The 21,255-nt window shown below is 39.1% G+C and overlaps 1 protein-coding gene and 2 long non-coding RNA genes across 5 annotated transcripts in view; 2 read left to right on the top strand and 1 right to left on the bottom strand.

The window, feature by feature from the left end:
- ANKRD10 (ankyrin repeat domain 10) overlaps positions 1–12,094 on the bottom strand; it is a 36,009-nt gene extending 23,915 nt beyond the window's left edge. For 2 of the 3 annotated variants that reach the window (XM_071743559.1, XM_071743549.1), the window contains exons 1-2: positions 11,634–12,094; positions 5,342–5,494 (exon numbers count right to left, since the gene is read on the bottom strand). In XM_071743559.1, coding sequence (XP_071599660.1) covers positions 5,342–5,494; positions 11,634–11,834 — 354 coding nt within the window. In that variant the 5' untranslated portion in view covers positions 11,835–12,094. Of the gene's footprint in view, positions 1–5,341; positions 5,495–11,063; positions 11,196–11,633 lie in introns of those variants that run through there. The other variant, XM_071743570.1, reaches the window with a different exon arrangement.
- Positions 12,095–12,233: 139 nt separating this feature from the next.
- Positions 12,234–15,636, top strand: LOC139796031 (uncharacterized). Its single transcript, XR_011725804.1, has 2 exons — positions 12,234–13,843; positions 13,876–15,636. It is a non-coding gene; the product is annotated as an uncharacterized lncRNA (long non-coding RNA).
- A 939-nt stretch (positions 15,637–16,575) lies between these two features.
- Positions 16,576–19,659, top strand: LOC139806008 (uncharacterized). The gene is made up of 2 exons (XR_011722662.1): positions 16,576–18,747; positions 18,787–19,659. It is a non-coding gene; the product is annotated as an uncharacterized lncRNA (long non-coding RNA).
- Positions 19,660–21,255: the final 1,596 nt, after the last annotated feature.

Raw genomic sequence — 21,255 nt, forward strand, 5'->3', positions numbered from 1 at the left:
TCCACAGTCCCCATCTGTGCTTCAGTTTGATATCCTTTCTGCAACAATCCATAAAGGGAAATATCAAGAACTTTTCAGGGTCCCATTTACCCTTCTTACATAACACTGCACCAATAACCCAAACTTGTCTCAAAATCCAGAAGTCACATTGTAAAAAAATGAGCAGAAAGACCAATTATGTCTTACTGATTTAGCATTCAAGATAACACAACTGTTTTGCTTCTGCAGAGACTCATATAGTGCTCCTCAGGAGAAGACAAAAAGAGTCATGAGGTACCATAGCTATGTTTTTCTTGCAATTCATTGCCACTGTCAAACACCTTCCTCCTTTCCCTTGGAGGAACATGAGTACCCTTTAGAAGGACAAGGGCAACACTCTCCTAGCTTGGGGTCATGACTAGGTTACCTTTGACTTCTATTTCATTTTGCTGTCTAAGTATCTAGCTTCATTTATTATTCTATTTATGTGGCCAAAGAGTCTTTTGCTTTTTGCTTGTATTTTCTCAGTATATCTATCTTGCTTGATTAAATCAGTTTGCATTCCCTCATTACACTGCTTAACCTCAAATGACACTTCCTCTACTGATGAGATTTTTTTTTCCTCAAACTCTGTTTGGTTACTTTTTTTTGGTTACTCTGTGTGGTTACTTTTAAAGTTCAGTCTAAAGCCATTTTTTACTCTATTTTCCAGTCTCTGTCTTCTTGGGATACAGATTTCTGTTGTCTTAAGGATCATCTGGTTGAACTTTGAATTTGAGAACAAAATGGGAAATTTGCTCGAAGTCCCTGAATTCAGTTGAATTCACTCTCTAGTATCCTAATCAATCCCATTCATTAAAAAAAAAAAAAAAAAAAGTTACCTGTAAATACTTCTTTTTAAAATGAAAGCCTACATACACATTTACACTGAAGGCTTTCGACTATGTGAACTAGTTTTGGCTGGGATGGAGCTGATTTTCAGCATAGTACCTGGTATGGTGCTGTGTTTCAGCAATTAGCTATGAGTAGGCAGGGCATGCATAAGAAACTAGAAGTGACACAGCTCAACTACTGACCCAAACTGACTAGAGGAATACCCTATACCTTATACATAATATATATTTCATATATATATGAAATATATATTCCCTATATAATATATAAGGAATACCTTATACATACATTATGCTTGGGAAAAAAAGTGGGGAGTGTACTTTGCCAGGGGGCGGTGGGGAACTGCAAGGCGTTTTTTTGGTTGTGGTATGGGGTTTAAAAGGAAAAAAAATTAAAATATTTTATCATCACCTGATTTTATTGGTTTTGGGCTTTGGTTTTCTTCCTTTTTTACTCATTAAACTGTCTTTATCTCAGCCCACGAGCTGTCTCACTTTTTCCTTCCAATTCTTTCCCTCAACCCACTGCAGGAGAAATGAGCAAGCAATTCTGTGGTACTTAGGTGCCCACAAGAGTTAAACCACAACACTGCAAGCACTTGTTAAAATATTTGTAGTACAGGTATCTAACCAAGATACAAAAGCACTACTTACCCTAACAAGAGGCAAACTGATTCAATTCCATAACTTAACTGACAAAATATCAAGCTCTATCAGCCAATCACATTGGCAAAAGCTGTTCAAATCCATCAGACCCAGCACCCTACCCTTTCAGAAGCTGGGAAGCAGAAGTTGGAAAATACCAAGTACTTTTTTTCCCCTCAGTCTTTGTTAAAAACACTTGAAATTCGTGATGGCTTCTCCTCCTGAATTTTGCATACAGATGAGAACTGATGAAATTGTAACATACCAAAGGAATGAGTATTTTCTTCCTTCCCAAAGATTAGTGTGTTTACAGCTCTTGTTAGCAGGGGTATTCTAACCCTTCTAAATCTGTCACCGTGGCCCCACGGTGGTAACTGGCTGGATCAAAGGTTAGTATGAATTATAAGGAGTATTTCTCATCTTTTATGCTTAAGACAGGCTTACACAAAACTGCTTTTTTTTGTCACAGGCAACTTACAATAGAAATGTTTAAGAGGCTGACACTAGAAGGAAGATATATTTAAATTAAGTACCCAGCTTTTTCATAAAAAAACACTCACGATTATCTAATAATATGTACAACAGCACATAATCAATCTGCACTGTGACAAGGATAAAACAAAAAAAATTTCAGGGAAAGTAGCACTATTGCTTTGCACTGTTCAAGTGAACTAGAGCAGGCAAGCAGCCAAATGCAGGTCTTGAGTCACATTTTCAGGTTTGAGAATTATTAGCAGGACTGACCACCAACTAAAGAAAAAAAAAAGTACTACTTTCTCTACTGCTAGGTAGTAACAGACAGATCATTGCTTGGCACTTAATCTTTCTCCTGTCAATTTTTATGATGATCCTGGGGATGGGGAGGAAACTGCCCATTGATTACTGAGAGGTTCTAGCCAGCACATAGAGGGCTGGGCATCACAGGATACACTCACAGAACTTATTGGGACAAGCAGTTTTCAGCATTTGCCTTAACTTGCTGCTGCCTGAGAAATATCCTGGGCAACTGTGACCAGCACTGAGATATGCATTTTCAAGTTTTCCTGAACTTCAGGGCAGGCAGCATGGGCTACAATACCTCAGGGCAGATATCACAAAACACACATGCAAATTCTACCAAGTACCAGAAGTTTATGTCAAGACAGACTTGAGTGGATTCCTTTTCAGAAGCTATCTTTTTCTTTTTCCAGAGTCGATGTGTTAATTTGTAGCCAGTGACCAGTTTGGAAGGAAAGTTTTACTAGATTAAGTATCAAGTATTCCCAGATCTTTTTCAGCATATGCTTTCTATCCAGTGTCCATGGAACACTTGTCCTCACACAAGCACTAGGCAGTGACTATGTCTGAAGCATAGCATCAGTCAGCGAGCTGGAAGGAATAAACAAAATACACATCAGGAAATAGTGCTACAAAAGCTCAGCAGTGTGTGTGGAAGCACTGGATGATCACCTGAAAATGCTTGGAAATTAACTAAGGAACCAAGATCATTTATTAAGCAGTTCAACTCAAAACAAGAATAGTAAAATTTGACTGCAATTCAATGAACAGTTGGAAGGAACTGGGGGGCATAAAACATGCAGTGTGCTTTACACAGTCATGTATGAAACATTCCAAATATCAGTGTTTTCTGCTATAGGTATCAAGGTACACTGTTTAGCCTTCAGTATTTGCACATATGAAACCAGTGTGTTTAACAAAGTTAGAAAAAGTTCCTCAGAAAGTTAGAAACTAACTTGGTTCCTAACAAGGACCTTAAGTCTTTTTTTCTTTCTACTACCATTTTAATTAACCAGATCTATCTTATCTTTGAACCAAATCTAATATACCTCTTCTTGCATGTCAATTAGTATTTTGTGGGGCAACAAAGAGTATTTGCACTCAAGGGTAGCTTGAGTCTACCATTACAAATTTACAAGGCTTCCATCATAACTCTCAGTACCACAGATATTAGTGTCCTCTCAATACCTGTATCTGTCCTTAGAAGTCTATAGGATACTTAGGATACTATCACCACTACCTTCAAAACTTGAGAACCACAGTACTCTTCTGCCACAGACTTGTCATTTGGATTTGCCCTAGTAACAGGCCATATTTATAATGGCTCCTGAGTCACTGGCTAGACTTGGTGACTCATTTAAGATGGAATGAGTTTCCTGCCTACTTTTAACTGTGTATTAAACTGCCTTCTCCTTTCCTTTACAAATCAGTCTGCACGTTGCCCTCTGCCCATGGAGATAACTCTCTGCACTCTTCTTTCTTTTGGGGGTCTAGCTCCTACTTTCTTCTTTGCTCTATCTTATCTCGCTAGACGTGACTTTTTTCCCCCTATTACGTTCCAAGACAGCAAGCTTGTTCTTCAACTCCATTTCAACCTCACTGGTCAGTTCTTCTCTTTATCCTCATAGTTGGAAACTTTCATTCTTCTCATTCATTCATTTTCATTCATTCTTCTCTTCTCATTTAGCAGATATTTGTACATCTTTATTCTGTGCATGCCATGTTTCCTTTCTAATCACAGTTTCTTTACTCTTACCTGGTGTCCAGATGCATTTATACTTCTTGTATTTTCTCTTCTGAAGATTCTACCACTATGCAGCAATAACTTATGCAATAAGTTACTTTTGTCAGGTATCAAGGAGAAGATGTGATCTACAGCCTCTGCATCCAGTCACCTTCATTGTTTCTACAATTCTCCTGGTGTCTCACAGCTGTTCTCAATGCATCAGCCTTCTTTTCTGAAAACTCAACACAAACTTCCCCATTTCTTGTTTTTGCATAGCTTAAAAAAAAGAACCAAAACTCTAGAAATGCAAATGTTCAGTATCTTCAGCAGACTTAGGTTAAAACTCTACTGCATATAAAACTCAGCCTGGCCATTAAATATCCTCTTTGAAGTATGATACAATATTTAACAGACCAGACATTTTACAAATGCTGTGCTATATTACAGCTTTTAGGAAGAGCATATGCTGCAGTATTGATTGCTCACATGTAGTATTACAAATAATAATTTTGAGTACTGTTACAAAGGCACACATGTATGCTCATGCATACATAACAGATCAATCAGTACTGCAAACATTTGCTCTAAAAGTATGATAGCTATAAGCACTCAATTCTGTTACTGTACCAGAGTATAGCAATCCTTTACAGGAATTTTGCTATATTAATACACTCTCTGCTACTAAATAAACCATTATCCATACCCACAGTAAAATAATGGAAAATTATTTTTAAATAAGTATTAAAAAAAACCCAACCAATTCATTCTTTGTTAGTAGAATACATGTTCCTGATCCTTTGCAGGAAAGTACTAGAAAATCTAGTAATCTAAAAAGGAAAACAGTACGAAACCAGATACACCTTAAAATAAACGATGGCAGGTCTCATTAGTTAGATGTATGGCAAATTAATAAAGTACCACAAATGTCTCATGGTTCTGCAGGTAATGATGATTTTTTCCATCCTTAGCATTTTTACTCAGTAATAACTCCCTCACTGATCTTTTTCTTTCCCCCAAAGAGGCATTACAGTATCAGAGCACTTGCTAATGCTGCCAACACCAGAACAGCCTACCACTTTGTTCAATAAGTAGCAAGATGTCAGTTCCTAAAACAAATGTCCTCCAGACCTTTGGCAGTTTAAAGGGTATTTATTAGTCCTCTCTATACTATAATGAAAAAGATCTACACCTGATAATTAAGTCATTTTACTTCAGCTGATGCTAAAAATAAGTGATTGCAAGGATCATACATCTAGTAAAAAGAGACCAAGACATTCCTTCCAAAACTATATGCAGACATGAAATATGTGTGAATCCATACCTGTTTGTTTATGTTGGCCCCCACTTGAATCAACCAATTCAGGCACTGTGGATGTCCTCCAAAAGCAGCAATATGGGCTGGTGTTTGAGCAAAACGTGTTGTACTGGCATTTACAGAAGCTCCAGCTCTTACTAACTGCATTAGGCACTCCAGCTTTAAAGACACGAGGGAATAAAACCGAAAATGTTATACAGATGTGCTAAGACAAATACTGTGCTAGATACACAAAGCCTAGAGAAGCTAAATTTACTAGTGACACTCCATGGATGCAAACCAAAAGACAATACGAACATGAGGACTTGCCCAAGGACTTGCCCACTCCTCCCTCCTTTGGCTGTGCCTGGAATGTAGGCAATTCACAACCCCCCAAACTGAATTCTGACATTTGTTTTCTGAACGGAGAAGAAAGCATAAATACATCAGAACCAAATAAAAGAGCTTTTTGAGTACTGTTACAGAGGCACACATGTATGCTCATGCTTAAATAACAGATCAATCAGTACTACAAACAACTGCTCTAGAATTATGATAGCTATGTCATACTTATATGAAATATATAGTATATACATATATATATGATAGCTATATCATATCTAGAAGAGAGCTGCTATTCCAGCAAAGCTGCAAACACAGTACTAAACAGGCATTATTAGGCAACATTTACCAAAAACAAGAATTCTGTTAGGAGATACAAAGACCTATTCTCAGGAGAGTTTAAACAAAGGTAACTCACAAAAACACAAGTAAGCTTCTTTAACGTTTTCCTAGAGTGACAGATACAGATTACTAATGAAAACTAACACTGTTAACACTATGCTGAATCTATAAAAGGAACAAATTATTTTAGCTGTTTTCCTATGATTAAGAAAAGCTCGCTGTTTTTAAAAAATTGCAGTATTCTGTCACACTATATTCTTTTATTTTCCCATCATACTCATTTGAAGTGTCAGATAGCCAGCTACTATTTTTAAATGTTCATAATATCACATTTGTAGAAGCTGAGCAAACCACAGCCACAATGACCTCAACTTTCAAAAACAGTAAAAAAAAAAAAAAAAAAAAAAAAAAAAAAAAGCTCCTTTCCTGTCACACAATAACATTGTCTTTTTGTTGACAGGAAAAGGAATATACTATGCTAAAATAAACAGTTTAGTCTATGCTTCCATTTACTGTGGTTAGAAAACAAACACCACTGCACACACATGACCAACGTCAAAACAAAAAAACACCACACTGACTCAGAGCACTGGTTCAGGTATGCAGAGAAAGAACAAACAAAAACCAAAACTGAACGCACACAAAAACCCAAAAACCCCCACACCAAACAACAAAAAAACCCACAAAAACCCTACTGGTCAGTCTCACACAGTTAAAGGAAATGTTTATTAGCCCTACTACAGCTATGGAGTAATTTGCTCATAAAGGTGCAATTAAAAAGCATTGGCACTAATTAAGGGAAGTAAAGGCATCAGGCTGAGGGTAACTGAAACATTGTTGTATTTATGAAATACACTGGCACAAGCTTCAACATTATCAACGAAAATGTACCTTTCCAAAAGCAAACAAGTAGTTTTAATTTAAAGAAATTACATTACAAAAGGATATGGAAAAAAAAAAAAATCACGATTTTAATGCTCCAGTACCCGAATACATTTTATATTTGCCAGTACAGATTTTTGTTGCTGTTCACATGCTAGCATCCCTAATATTGCTGCTAACCCTTAATAGCTGTAATGCTGTAATTATTAATAAGCAATATGATGGAAAAATGCTCCAGCTACACCAAAAAGTTCCTCTGCTCTAACTGCAAACAAAAATTACGCTCAGACAGTTTTTAAAACAATAGGCTTTTAACAGAATTTGAAAACACTTCAGACAAGCATTAGAACTTCAGGAAAGTAGTTTATTTCCTGCACAGAAACTAGGCTCAAAATTTTTGTAATTATACAGGCATTATAACCCACCAACTGAAAGGGGAAAAACATTTGAGCCGTTTCACACGTCATCTTGCACTGTTTAAATCTGCTTTATAAGATGACTCACAGTCATGGCTATCTATGCAACTTTATGTTTACATACTCTTTTCTCTAGTGCTTTTTTCCCCCCCCCTTATCTGTCACAGGGCTTTAAGTTGACATTTCATCCCATTTAGTACTGAAGCATGAGTCTTCTGCATTACAGCTGTCAGAAAGACCTACTTCTTCCAGCACTAGAGAAGAATGAGGTAAATTACTTTCGTGGATAGGATAAGTCAATGTAATGAAAAAACAATACATTACTTGATTATTTAGGCTTCAGATTAGGACACAAAGCCATTTTCATTAAATAATCTTAGTGAATGTTTTCCACTGTACTGTTATACCTAAAGCAGAGGTTAAACTGCTTTGATGAAAAAGACAGGCCCCCATGTGGGTCACAACAGTAGCAAAACACCAAGGAAGAGAAAAGTTTTTTTATCTGCACTACTTCTATTCCAAAAGAAACAGAATGTAATTACTACTATTTTGTTCCTTATGATGTAAATGGCAAAAATAAATGGCAAAAATAAATGTAGGAAAAAATACAAGCACATAGATGTGGCCAGAGAAAATAAAAATACACATGGAAGTGGCTAAAAAGAAAAATTAAATTAAGGTTAGTAGAAGAAAGTGAATTAACAGTAACTTAAATTTTTATGCAAGCCCTTTAACGTTCTACCTCTTTGGTAGCTTTTTAGATTGTTAACACTTTTACATTATGACCCATCTTCTCAGGAATCTGAAGAATGCCAGGGTAATTTAGGGCACTATATAATTAAATCTAAGTAAATACAGCAACTGTAATGGGAATTAATTTACACCTCAGGGTATGAGCACTTAACTACAGAAATATCCTGCACACACAAACTGCAAAGATACTCAGCACAAATAAATCTGGACATGCTACTATCCCTAAAAACAGGTCCATTCTTCCACAGAAAATCCAGATATTACAAGTAGAAAAGCTTCTCTTCAATTGGTTTTGCAAGTATTTTATTTATTACTTGCAAGCTACTAAAAAATTACCATGTTTTCAATTTTAGTCTTCAGATACTCCATTTTTATTTGTTCTAGTATAAGATCAGCATCAGCCCCCAAAAAGCTTTCTACTTTCTCATTCTTATTTCTAACAGAACTTGACTATTGCTCCTTCCTTACTGCAGCACATCTTTAGGTGTATGAAAGAATGCAGTCCTACACAGCTTTATTCTAAAACGATTCTGTACTGCACTTTGATATGAGGGCTTTCTTCTATGTTCAAACTCTACAACAAGGGACAGAACCATCTCTGTACTGCTGAAATTCACCAGCCCTAGACTGATGCTGTGTGTGCATTAGCACACATGTACACGCATGAACAGCTTTAGATTTCACTGCTTACAACAAATTGTTCCACAATGACTTCTTCAGAAAGGAACTCAATCGGTTTTGTCATTTCAGCCTCCCACAGAGCTGCAATTAGATGCATGTCTGATGGATCATGCTGCTAAACAGCTCTGTATGGGAAGGACGGCCACAAAGTTCTGTCACTGTTTATTTCTTACAGGGAAAGAACAATAAGCAAGAGTAAATCCAACAAAATCTAGAAAAACAAAGAAGGGAAATCAGTCTTATTCATTAACTAGTAACGAACATTTCAAAAAATAACGTTTTACAACTCTGATACTTTGAGAAACATAAAAACTCCACTTGAAATTTTGATGAAACTGAATTAAAAAAAAAAAACTGAAACACACACAAAAAACCAAACCAAACAAAAAACCATGCTCATAAATAAAAACCTAAAACCGGCATATCAGTGTCCACTAAGAGCAGTTAGTTTCATTGCTGGCAACCATCTATTAATTGGTGAAAGGTGAAAGTACAATTACGCCACACAAAGTCAGTCTAATTTGGGATTCAATCACATTACTATAACTTTTTCAAGTCTGTTGCATGCTCTATGGCTTAGAGAAAGGAACACTACCTAAACAAGACTAAAGATCACACAGGTAACTTCTGTAAGTTGAAACTGCCTGGACTTTTGTCACAAGGCTTTTAGGAAAGTATGTTTACACCAAGTTGTTCAAAACCCATTTACAGCCTAAACCATCTTTGCCAGTCTCATTTCACTAGCCAGGTTTCCCCTTTTAGATGCAACAACAAAAAACCCACCCAAATTTTGCCAATACCCTAGAATGAACATGGCAAATACAAACACATGACTTGTTCTTTTCGTTAAATGTTTCTGCAACAATCTCTTGAACAGACACAAAACCTCATATAACCTAGGATGGCCAGTGGAAAGCTGAAGACACTGAAAGCAAAACAAAAACCTTCACACACACTTCCCAGACAAAAGCATGACTGCCACAAGCAACATACCGCTTCTTACAAGATGGAAAAAGGAAACCTAAGACTGTAATGCCAAATTCATATCTCCACATATTCTATGAGCATACTTCATAATAAAGTTTAAGGCATTTTTTTTTCAGTGAAGAGGACTAGCAGTTTCTTTCTGAACAGATAAAATTCTGCTTTAGGTTTTGCGTGTTTGTCTTCTGTTGTTTGCTTTGGGTTGTTTTAGGTTCTTTTCAGACTGAAGAACTAGTTCTAAAATGTTTCTTCAACAGGCACTGAAGATCACTTAACATATAGACACCATCTCTGAATGTACTTTTTATAATCCATGACAACTGCTTAAATTTTCGTCCTCCTTCCAAATGCAAACAATAAACAAACTGAAGTATATTGGAAATGGGTGGAAGAACAAAACCAAAAGCCCCTAAAAATCTTAAACCAGACAAATCAATGAGAGGAAAAAAAAACCAAGCCCCAGCTGTCTAGGCTGGAATTCTGCACAGGCTGGACCACTAAGTGTATTAGAAACAGGAGAAGAAATTAAATTTCTTCACAGAAATGAACAAATTGTGATACAACTCATCTTCAGACTTAAGGTTAAAGCTAAGTGAGAGAAGAAAGGCACTTTAGAAACATCCGGGTTATTTTTTCCATTGCCCATTTTCTAAGTATCTGCCAATTCTCATTTTTTAATTTGTCAATCCAAAGATGGTTATAAACACATTTATTTCAAAAACGGTACTAGGATACTTGCATAGCGTGGATTTAAACACTGCCTGTTTGCTTAGAAAGACTGCTGTATTTTTTCACGCTGAAGGTTCAGAAAGAACCGAAGGCAGAGGTTTCAGGAACAGACTTCATTTCAGCTGGAAGGGCTCTCCAGTGATCATCCAGTCCAACTGCCTGACCACTTCATGGCTGACCAAAAGTTAAAGCAGGTTAAGGTCATCGTCCAAATGCCTCAAACACCAGCAGGCTTGGGGCATCGACCACCGCTCTAGAAAGCCTGCTGCAATCTTCTTTACGCTCTCGGTAAAGAAATGGCTTCCTAATGTCTGAACCTCCGCGGTCACAGCTTTAAACCACACTGTAGCTACTTATGTTTTGATCTTTCCTGCATTGCAACGATGCCAACGCAGTTAATTCCATACTAGCGTCTGCCTGCGTAAAAACGGCCATTTATTTTTCTCACTTAAGGCAACGGAGTGCTTTACAAGCACAAACATCTTCTTCCCAAACTCCTAACAAGAGCCAGTAGTCATAACACAGCCACCACAACAAAACAGTCTCCAGGTGTGGAGCTGGAAGCCGATAAGGGCCACAGACCGTCTCTGCAGACAAAGCGCGACGAGAGGGTGGCTTACCCGGGAGGAGGCGGCCAACACGGCGGCCCCTCACGCCCCGGCAAGCCAGCTCGGAGGGGATCAGCGTGGGAGGAAAGCCCTATCTCTCATCCTCCTCCCCCTCTGTCTCCCGCCGCCCTGCGCCGGTGACCCGGGCGCCTTTTGAAACCTCGGCCGCCCCTGCCAAGCGAGCGATTAAAAAAAAAAAAAAAAAAAAAAGGCCGCGGGTAGAGGGGGGATGGATAATTCGGGGACGGCAGGTGCCACCGCCATCTGCCCCACCCCCGCCTGGCTGACCGCAGGGGGACCGGAGAGAAGCCAAGCGCCGCGGTTCTCCCCCTCCCGCCCCGATCGCCGGCGGGGGCAGGAGCGGCGGCAGACGGGAGGACGGGGGCGAAGAGGCGGCGCGGGGCGGCGGTTGCCTCCCGGCAGAGCGCGCGCAAGGGGCAAAGATGGCGCCGCGTTGCGCGCCAGCGGGACTCGCGTCCTCCTTCCCCTCCTCACGCACATACACATCCCCCACCACCACAACCACCACCTGCCCCGGGCCGCTCCCCTCCACCGTCCGAACCGAACCGGGCCGGGCCCCACCTTGCCGAAGTGCGCGGCCCAATGGATGGGCGTCCAGCCGTAGAAGGAATCCTCGGCCGCCAAGTCGGAGCGGGGCGAGCTCTGGAGCAGCGAACACAAAGCGGGCAGGTCCCCATCGCGGCAGGCGCGGTGCAGGGGGAAACGCAGGGTCAGCAGCTCCTCGCTGGAGAAACCCGCCTCGGGGACGGCTCCCAGCGACATGGCGGGAGGGAGGGCGGGCAGGGCGAAAGCGGCGAGAGGGGTGGTGGTGGTGCTGGCGGCGGCGGCAGGGGCGAGGGGAGGGGGGAATAGGAAGGAGGGGGAAGGTGGGGCGGAGAAGGGAGGAGGGGGAATGGGGCGAGGGGCGGGAGGGGAAGGGAGGGGGGGAGAAGGAAGAGAAGAAGCGAGCGAGCGGGCGTGCGGGCAGGGACGCGCTGCCCCGGCGGGAAGCGACGGCGACTGCGGCGGCTGCGAGCTGCCCGAGCACAAAGGAAGCGAGGCGGGGCCGCACACGCTGCTCCGCCCCTCACGGGCGGGGCCCGGGAGCCCCTCGGGAGTCAGGCGGAGGGGGAGCGGGAGCGGGAACGCTTGGGGGAGCAGGGAGGGGGTGGTGGCGGGAGGCGCGTGTCCGCTCGCTGCGCGCCGCCCGTTTTTTCCGTTGCCCGAGGCGGGAGGGTCGGTGCCGCCGCCGGCGCCCTGAGGAGCCTTTTTTCTTTTAGCAGCAGCCTCCAGGGTAGGGCGGGAGCAGCCTTCTGGGGCCCGGCGTTTCGGTAGAGAGGGCCGGCGGCTCTAGGCACGCCGGGGAAAGCCCGTCGGCGACGCGGGGCGAGAGGGAAAGGTTCGTGGTTTCGCTGCTGTCTCCCCCGCGCAGGTGGAATCTGCCGACGGCGTTTCTGAGCCTGTGCTGTGGGTAGCGGAATCGGCCTCCCCCGAGGATCCGCTGCGTATCTGAACGGGCACCGGGTAGGGTTTCCAGAGTACCTCTGCGGTTAGCGACAACAGTTGAGGAGATAAGATGTTTATCTGTGTTAAAAAACACACAGGCGGAAGCAGATCTGATGGAAACAAGGCACTCCCCACCTCAAGCCCTCCTCCAGATACCAAGCAGTCTTGTTCACCTGCGCAGACCCTCCCCCAACTCAAAGAGACTCGGTGTGTGTGATACGTTTCCTTGCTTGAGGCCCTGACCGCGTATCTGAATATTCAGTCGCGTTGTTTTCATACTCCATGTAAGTGCTTCCCAGCTAAAGCCATTAACCCTCAGTACTTGGATATCGCTTTGGGTTTCTGCTGCAGAATGGATTGCAAACCAAAGGATAACCTGGTTAGTGACTGATTAAGAAGATAATGCCAAATTTTTAATTGCATCTAGAATCCTGTCAGGTTTAATGACTCCACAGAAACTTAAGTCAACTTTTGTTGGTTATCCCTTATTATTTTCTGTTGAAAGTATTTCTAAGCTATTTTTCTGACAGCAGTAAAATTCAATTGGTGGTAATATGTTTGCATACATCTGAGTACATTTATCTGTCCCCTTAAGCTGAGGGATATTCCTCTTTCAGTATAATCTGTCAAGTGATGCGAGCCAGAAATTGCATTCAGGGGCAAAGAAGGTACAAATATCCTGTTAAAAGTGTGAAGAGACCTATGCAACTCACAGGCTTTTCTTTAACATAAGTTAAATTTATTATTAATATATTGGGAAATTCCTTTTATTTAATATAGACATTCTAATTTCTCAGGAAGAAAGAAAATGTAAGTATTTCTAGAACTAGGTATGTACATCAGAAATGTGTATTTTTTACTGTGCTGGTAGAAACTAGTATCTGGAAAAAAATATTTATTTCAATTTATTTTTCAATTACTTTTCTGATTCAACTGGTCATTTGATGTATAATAATGTTTGGGGTTTTTAAACTAGTTTTTCCTGTTCTTTGCATGGGAAACTATAGACTCCTGTGCTATCACTTACCAGCTTTTGCTGAAACTTTCCCCAGCTGTGGCTTTATATAAAAAGTATGACTTGTGGTTCCGTAGGCTTTCCCCACATTTATTTTAATTTGGATTTTGGCACAGCTAAAACTGTGTGTGTACAATATCCAGACCTTTGAGATAAGATTTTAACACAAAGAAAACCACCTTCCTTGCAAGCAGAAGAACTGCACCCTGAAAATGCAATCCACCATGAATGGCCCCCTTGACATACACCTCCTGCAGCAAATAGTCTTTCTGTGCATTTGTAAAATCTTTGAGAAGGAATTAGAGTATGGACTAGGTCTTTAGTCTTGAGTGGGGTGATTTGGGAATTCATTCACTGTGGAAAAGTGTTGATAACTGAGTTAGTTATTGGTTGTGTTGTAATGTACTAATTTAGAGAAGGTGCTTTCCAAATGCTGTTGCAGCAGCAAAGAAGAGATTTGCCTTCAGATTTTCCTTAAAATATCACAGTAGTTGCCTGAACTAGAAACAGTGCATCAAGGTTGGAACAATTATAACAAAATAAAACCAAACCACCTTTCCTGTGTTCTAGAAGTTTTGTTTTTATCTTGACAGTCAACTAATAATTAACATATGGCTCTACACTTAGTACAAGCAGTACAAGTCTGGTACCCAGAACTTTAGTATTTAACTCTGAACTGATAAAAATTATTAACTTTATATGTGGTTATATTTTTATAGCAGTATAATGACAGAGATGAGATTCCATCTCATTCCATCTCCATCTTAGAGATTCCATCAAGATGGAAAGCTTGCTTTCTGAAACTTGCTTTGACCTTAGCAGTCTTCTTCATTGTGTCCATATTTAAACTACAGAAGCTTATTTCATTAGGTTTTTTAGTCTTCAAAATGGGAATAATAAGACCATAAGACCATATCCTGGGTGGTGGTAATCTCAGTTAATCAAAGAGCTTTGAGATAAAAATACAACAATAGTATGAATATATAGATGTGGAATTTCAGCTCTAGGACTTTCTGCAGTGTTTGTACTGTACAAGTACTGCACCTCTTGTATCCAACAACACTACCAAGTTATAGATCTCAGATTAATGTGTAAAGGAGAATGGATTACAGATAAACTCCTTCATATATAGTGACACTGAAGCATCAGAAAGCTAAATCCTGTGGCCAGAGGAGGGAGTACTTTCAGCTGCAGCAACCTTCTGTTCAGTACATTGTTCTTGGCCTTACAAAAAAGTGTTCATCTTATGTTAGGTCTGGGCTTTGCTTTCACAAGTTCTGAGAGTATATCATCCTATATCCACTTCTCTTTCTGGGTTATGTGGATTTTTTTCCCCCATACATAGCCAGGTAGTTGATAAAACTTTACGTAAGTATGCTTTGGTTTTGGATTAAATAATGAAGGTCCCATGTATTAAAACAGTTAAAAGAAAAAAAAATCCTAAGCCCATAGCTTATGATGTAAAAGTATTATTACCAGAATGCCTGGTATTGAAGAATATGTTCTCTTAGGCTGAAAACAGGCAACCTGTTCATATATATTGAGTATACAAAATACTGTTTATGACTGTCATAAAAAGCAATAAATATTAAAATCCTGTGCATTATAGTGAAAATGAGCAAGTACTAAATATTCCTGAACTTAAGAAGAGGAATACTCAAGATTTGCATGTGGTTTTTTATCTCATACTGGGATATAGAGACTGACATAACAAATAAAGGTAGTAGTGTATCTTGTTTCCTTAAAGACACAGTCTTCATGAACTTTCTACCACTTCCTGCAAGATAAACAAATGCTGTTGTATTTCTTTTAGAAAGAGGGAAGTAGAATGCAGAGAAGGGAAGAAGCTTTAACAATGCTAAGAAGGAATTCTGCATGTGGAATTGAACCCTGGTATCTTAGTTTTGTGACTAGATTCCTTGTTATGAGGTCAACCATTTTATTTTATTATATATTATATACAATATACATTATTTATTCTTTCTAATTATACTTTAGCAATGGGCTTTGTAGCTTAATTCTAATAAAAAATCAATTATATATTAATTAAAATGTTTTCTTTAACTGCTGTCATATGTGGAACTGGGGACATGGGAGTTTGGTTTTAACTTTTTTAATGGTTTATTACAATTCAATTATAATTTTTTTGTACTTCTGTCATGGTTAGCTTCTGTATGGAACTGTAAACATCTTAAAAGATATTTTTTACCATCTTTTTGTCCAAAAGATCAGAATAATATGGTATAAGTCTGTTACATGGTTCTATTTTCTTTCTAGATTATAGATTGGGCTCCTCTGGTAAATATAGCTGGTATTATGATCTGTTTGCACATATTGACAGTCATGGGTTAAACTGTGATTTACAACCTTTTATGAAAAAAAAGGATGCAGTAATACAATGCATCTCAGGTTCTTTGCATTTTCTGGTTTGTATGAAGACATTTTAGCTTTATTATGTTTGGCAAACTGACATTCTTCAATGGAACGCAATAAATAGTATGCTTACAGTATTATTTTCACAAAAAACAGATTCCTGGTTTTTTATGACTCAAGAATTCACCTACTAAATTTAGTAGCTCACATTTTTGTGTATTTGAAAAAAAAAAAAAAGCTATTTGCAGGCCTATTTGCATTCATTTCATCTCATCTCAGGGAAGAAGAGGCTTTGTTTCTGTTTCTGTTTCTGTCAGATCCACGAGGTAGACTTCATGTTTTGTTGGATGTTCAGCTGAACTAAATTTCCCCGAAGAAATAAACAGAAAAAGACACATAGGAGTTTATAGGCAAAGGGGAGTACCAGAAGATTTGTTTTATTTTAGCTCAGTTTGCTCTTCTATGCTCTTTTGCCTAAAGACTGGGAAAAAAAAAATCTGTAAATGAGGACCTCTTGTATATTCAATAGAGTCTAACAAGTATAAATTTAGAAAATGAAAAAAATTTAAAACGTTTTTAAAACGTTTTATAAAAAGAAATTTGCTGACTTAGGTAGCTTAGGTAGTGTCCAGCTTTTTCTCTGTGTCATTCTGATACAAATAAATTGCATTTGCCTGTTTTTCTTTTCAGCCAGGTTGAATATGAAGCATTTCATAACAACTTGTATGGAACAAAGTAAGGGTTGTTTGTTTTTGTTTTTTGTTAAAAAAATACTGTAGAATTTCATTGAATACATAATTCATGCAAATCCTTTGCACTGGTTACCACTTCGGGCTTTATTTAGTTGCCTCTACATACAAGTCTGGTGCCATTTGAGATGCCCACGGGCATTCTTCCCTGTTGGCAGCTGCTGCTGCGGGAAGGTATCGGTGTCACACGGGTCCTCTGCCATGCTTGCACAGAGCTAATAGGTATTTTGGGAGTCCAAAGGCTTCTCAAGCTGCATTGGGCATCCACCTTCTGACAAATGAATCCTCTCTAAGTGTCACTTGCATGGATGTGCCCAGTCACAGAAGTTCCTTGCATTTTGTCTGGTCATGAACGTGATAAAACCTCCTATCTTCGGAGAAGGTTGTCACAGAGTTGCTGGCTGCCTCCTATAATATTCCTAAATCCTGTTCTGACTCTGTTAGGATTATACTAGCTACTTGTGTGTAAGTTTATTTACCTATCTAGAACCTTTGAGGGGGATTTTGCAAAAGGACAATGTTATTAAAACTATTTTTTTTTCTTTTTTTCTGAAACACTCTGTGAACTGTGATGAAAATAAAACCTTTGTTTACATGCCATGAATTTATTTTAGCAATGGTGGGAACTTTCCATCCTTTTTTTAGTGTAAATAGACTCTGAATCATCATTTTCAGGAACTAGTTCAAAGGTTAGGGTTTACTTCCTTTCTTGGGTTAACGAAACCACAAGTGAGTGGTGTATCTCTTGAAGTATGTTTCTCTTACCTAGATTTTTTTCTGTCTTCACCTTTCTTCAGTAAAGACTGTGTTCTGTTGCAATCACTCTTAAAACAGAGTAGAAAATTAAAAGTATTCTTTCAGATGGAAGCTCATGGCAGAAATAGCTGAAATATTTTGTAAAAATTCATTTCAGAAACTTAAAAGCATTAGTGCTCAACTGCTAAAAATAAGTTTGTGTAGTATGCAAAGCCTCTGAAGGCACAAAGATCAGAAAATTAAAAGCAGCAGTAGTTGCTAACATGGAAAAAAAAAACCGAGTGGAAAAACAGTAAACTGAAAGTCCTTTATCCTCCTTCCCAGTCCTCAGTTCTCAGAGTTTTGTCTGGCAAGAAAAGCAGGGAATCTGTCTGACTTTCAAATAATTACTGATGTATTACTCCATTGCAAGCTAGTAGCAAAGAGCAGCTGCAAGCTGTAGCCAGAGCCAACTTCTTCCTTTCCCATCCCCCATTTCTGACGCCTTCCCTGGAGAAAGCTATCTCACTATTAAATAAACTAGGGTTGGGTTGCAAGGCAAACCAAGATTTCATTAGAAAAGTATTTACACATGCATAAAGAAGTCTTTTTAAAGAACTTCACTAGCAAGGAAAAGATGTGATTTTGTGGGTAATAAATAAAAATAAATTTGTTACACTACAGTTGTAAAGCTGCTATCTTTTATGAGCCTGGGAAGAGTGACCTTGTTCATCATAAGGCTTTGTCTATTCTGCCTCCATGCAACTATTCTCTTCTTGATACATGTGAGTCATCTGGGCCATGCTTGACTGAGAAGTCTGGTGTCTAAAAAGTCAGAGATTTAATTATACTTGTTGGCTCTTTGACAAACTACCCTTCTCTTTCCCACATTCCTTACCAATTTCAACTAAAAATTTACATTTCTTGAGAGACAAAATACCAGCACGGTGGTAAAAAAGCCTAGTTCTGTAAGAAATCAATACTGAACCATTTCCATTTTCCTGCTATATTGAGGCTGAACCATAGCAGTAAAAAGGTTCTTCAGTGCTCTTATCTTCAAAAGTAGGATGTCTTGGCAGAGTTGCAGGACTGTGAAAATTTATGGCATCTCAACTTATCTTTACACTGAAGGTGAACATAAATCTGAAATCCTAACTAATTGCATTCAGTGAAAAACTTTTATCTGAAAAAGCTCACAAGTGTGTGCACTTGTTTTGCTCAGGTTCCTCTTTAAATAATTCATATGGTGACTCCTTGAATTCCCCCTTAAATGTCATTAGAGATGCTGTCTTCCTCCACTGTTAAGCAGTGGTAAGTGGTTGCTGTGTTATAGTCTGCTGTTCAGCAATGGGGGGAGCAACGTGTTCCTGTCCTTTCTGTTCTATTGCGAGGTATTATAAGATGTCAGGAATGCAAAGGATACCATGAAAATGTCAGCTCCTTCACAGCCTGAAGAAGGCTGCCATGATGTGCTGAACGTTGTGATTCTGGGAGTTCATGGCTGCTGGTATGGAATCTGTGTAATTGAGCATAGCAAACCTTTCCCATCAAATCAGACATTCTTATGTTAAGAACCACGTTACCTATAATTACTCAAAGTACTGTTCTGTTTTGCACTTGGATGGAAGCTTGAAGCTATGTTTATGTAATGTTTATTCAAATGTTAAAAGAAACAACAACCAAATTTGTAGCTTGATTGCGTATGTATGGTGTGGAGTTAATGAATCATGTAATAATTTTACAATCCAATAATCTGGAAATCTTTCCATGGAAAATTATTTAATAAAGGGGAAAATGCCATATCCTCTCACAAAGACAAAACCCAAAAGTCTTGAGAAAGGTGAAGAGTGTGAGATGTCTGTGTCTGAGCCCGGCAAGTGTTCTTCAAACCTGCATGCACCCTGTTCAGTGAGTCTAGATGCTGGTGTATGAGGATTTTAGTCCTTGTTTAAGAAAGCTTCTCTCCACACCATGATTTAATAAAGCAGTTGTAGCACCATCTTTTGTCAAAGGGGATGGTGCCTGGTGTTTCAGTGGTTCATGAAAGGGAGTTCAGAGACTAAGCAGTCTACGTTATCAGAATAAGTTTCTATTTTTGCTAGCATCGTATGAAAGGAGCCATCTTGTGGTTGTCTTTTTTGCAAATGTTGCTGTAATGTTGCCTTGAAAAGCTGAAGTTAAGGATGTATAGTTTTGTGATAATTTTTCTTGTACTGATTTAGAAATATTTTACTCTTCTGAGTAAAACTTAACCCTATACATGTTTTCACTCAGGGAAATTTTTTCATTTTGTCAGATTTCTCATTCTACCAAAATCTTCAGAATTAAAATACCACATTTATCTATTGATACAGGGTTAGTTAAACTTGATATGTTCAGTCTGTGTCTTGTAGTAGTCAATCCACCCCAGTATTTGCCAGTCCCTTGACTAGCTCAGAGCTCTAATCTGTGCTCTGAATTCTGCTTTGAATTGCAATCAATAGCATATCCTTTGAAATGTGACTCTTACTAGAATTGTTTTCTAAATGAAAGGCAAGTGATTTCTTTATTTTAATCTCTGATAAAATATGACGCTTGGGGAATGTATGGATCATGGGCATCCTCATCCTTTGCACTTCAACCTTGACTTCAAGCAACAATGATATATCAGTCTGATTTCTTCTTGGTGTTTGCTCCAATTTAATTGAGTGTATTTACAAAAAAAAAAAAAAATCAACCCAAAAGTTATGTATAAACATGTCATGATTTTTAAAGTTCTATACCCTTAGTAATGCTGAATATTGTTATGTATTGTTCATAGGATCATAGAATCATAAAATACCAAGTTGAAAGGGACCTCATGGATCATCTGGTCCAACCTTTCTTGGAAAAAGCACCATCTACACAAGGTAGTCCAGCACCCTGTGAGCTGGATCTTAAAAGTGTCCAATGCTGGGGAATCCACCACTTTCCTGGGGGTGTGATTCCAATGGCTGCTTGTTCTCATTGTGAAAAATTTTCCTCTTGTGTGCAGTCAGAATCTCCTCAGGTCTGACTTGTCTTTTCCATGTGACTCCTTGGGAAAAGGGAGTGACTCCCTTTCCCTTTCCATGTGACTCCATCTCCTTTGTAGCTGTCTTCAAGTACAGGAACATGTTTGGTGAGGTCTCCCCTAACCCTTCTTTTCTCAAAGCTAAACAAACACAGTTCTCTCAGCCTTTCCTCATACACTGGGTGTACACCAAGCTTCCCAGTCCTCTGATCATCTTTGTGGCTCTTCTCTGGACCTTGCCCAGACTGTCCACATTTTTATTTCTTTTTGTATTGTAGGGACCAAAACTGAAGGCTCTGTTCCAGTTGAACTTGGATAACCATCTATCTAGTGCAGTTGTTAGCAACTAAATGTTACATCAAGGCCAAGGATCACCATCAGTTATTGAAAGTACAGAAAGATATTGCAAAATTAATTTAATTACTGTCTGACTAGAATATAGATTGAAGATAAAAATTATGAAATCTGTACTTTGGTAACTGTGTTCACTTGTTACATCTAACATATCAGTGAAGTCTTGCTTCAAAATATTCCATCTGAGGTTTATCCTGTTCCATGAATTGGAAGAAAAGAATGTTACAGGAAAATGTAAAACTGAAAATGGTATTTTGAGGTTAGACTAATGCTTTTTCCTTCTGGAATGGGAGGTAGATTCTGAGAAAAGAAGGGATAGCATTAATAATGGTTTTTGCTACAGCTGATTTGGGAAGACAATGTAAAAAATTATTTTCTGAAAGTGTTTGAGCCATTATATTAAAGTCAGACCAATTAACTAGTGGAATAATCCAATTTTTG

The sequence above is a fragment of the Heliangelus exortis genome, chromosome 1, assembly GCF_036169615.1.
Source record: "Heliangelus exortis chromosome 1, bHelExo1.hap1, whole genome shotgun sequence".
Taxonomy (NCBI): domain Eukaryota; kingdom Metazoa; phylum Chordata; class Aves; order Apodiformes; family Trochilidae; genus Heliangelus; species Heliangelus exortis.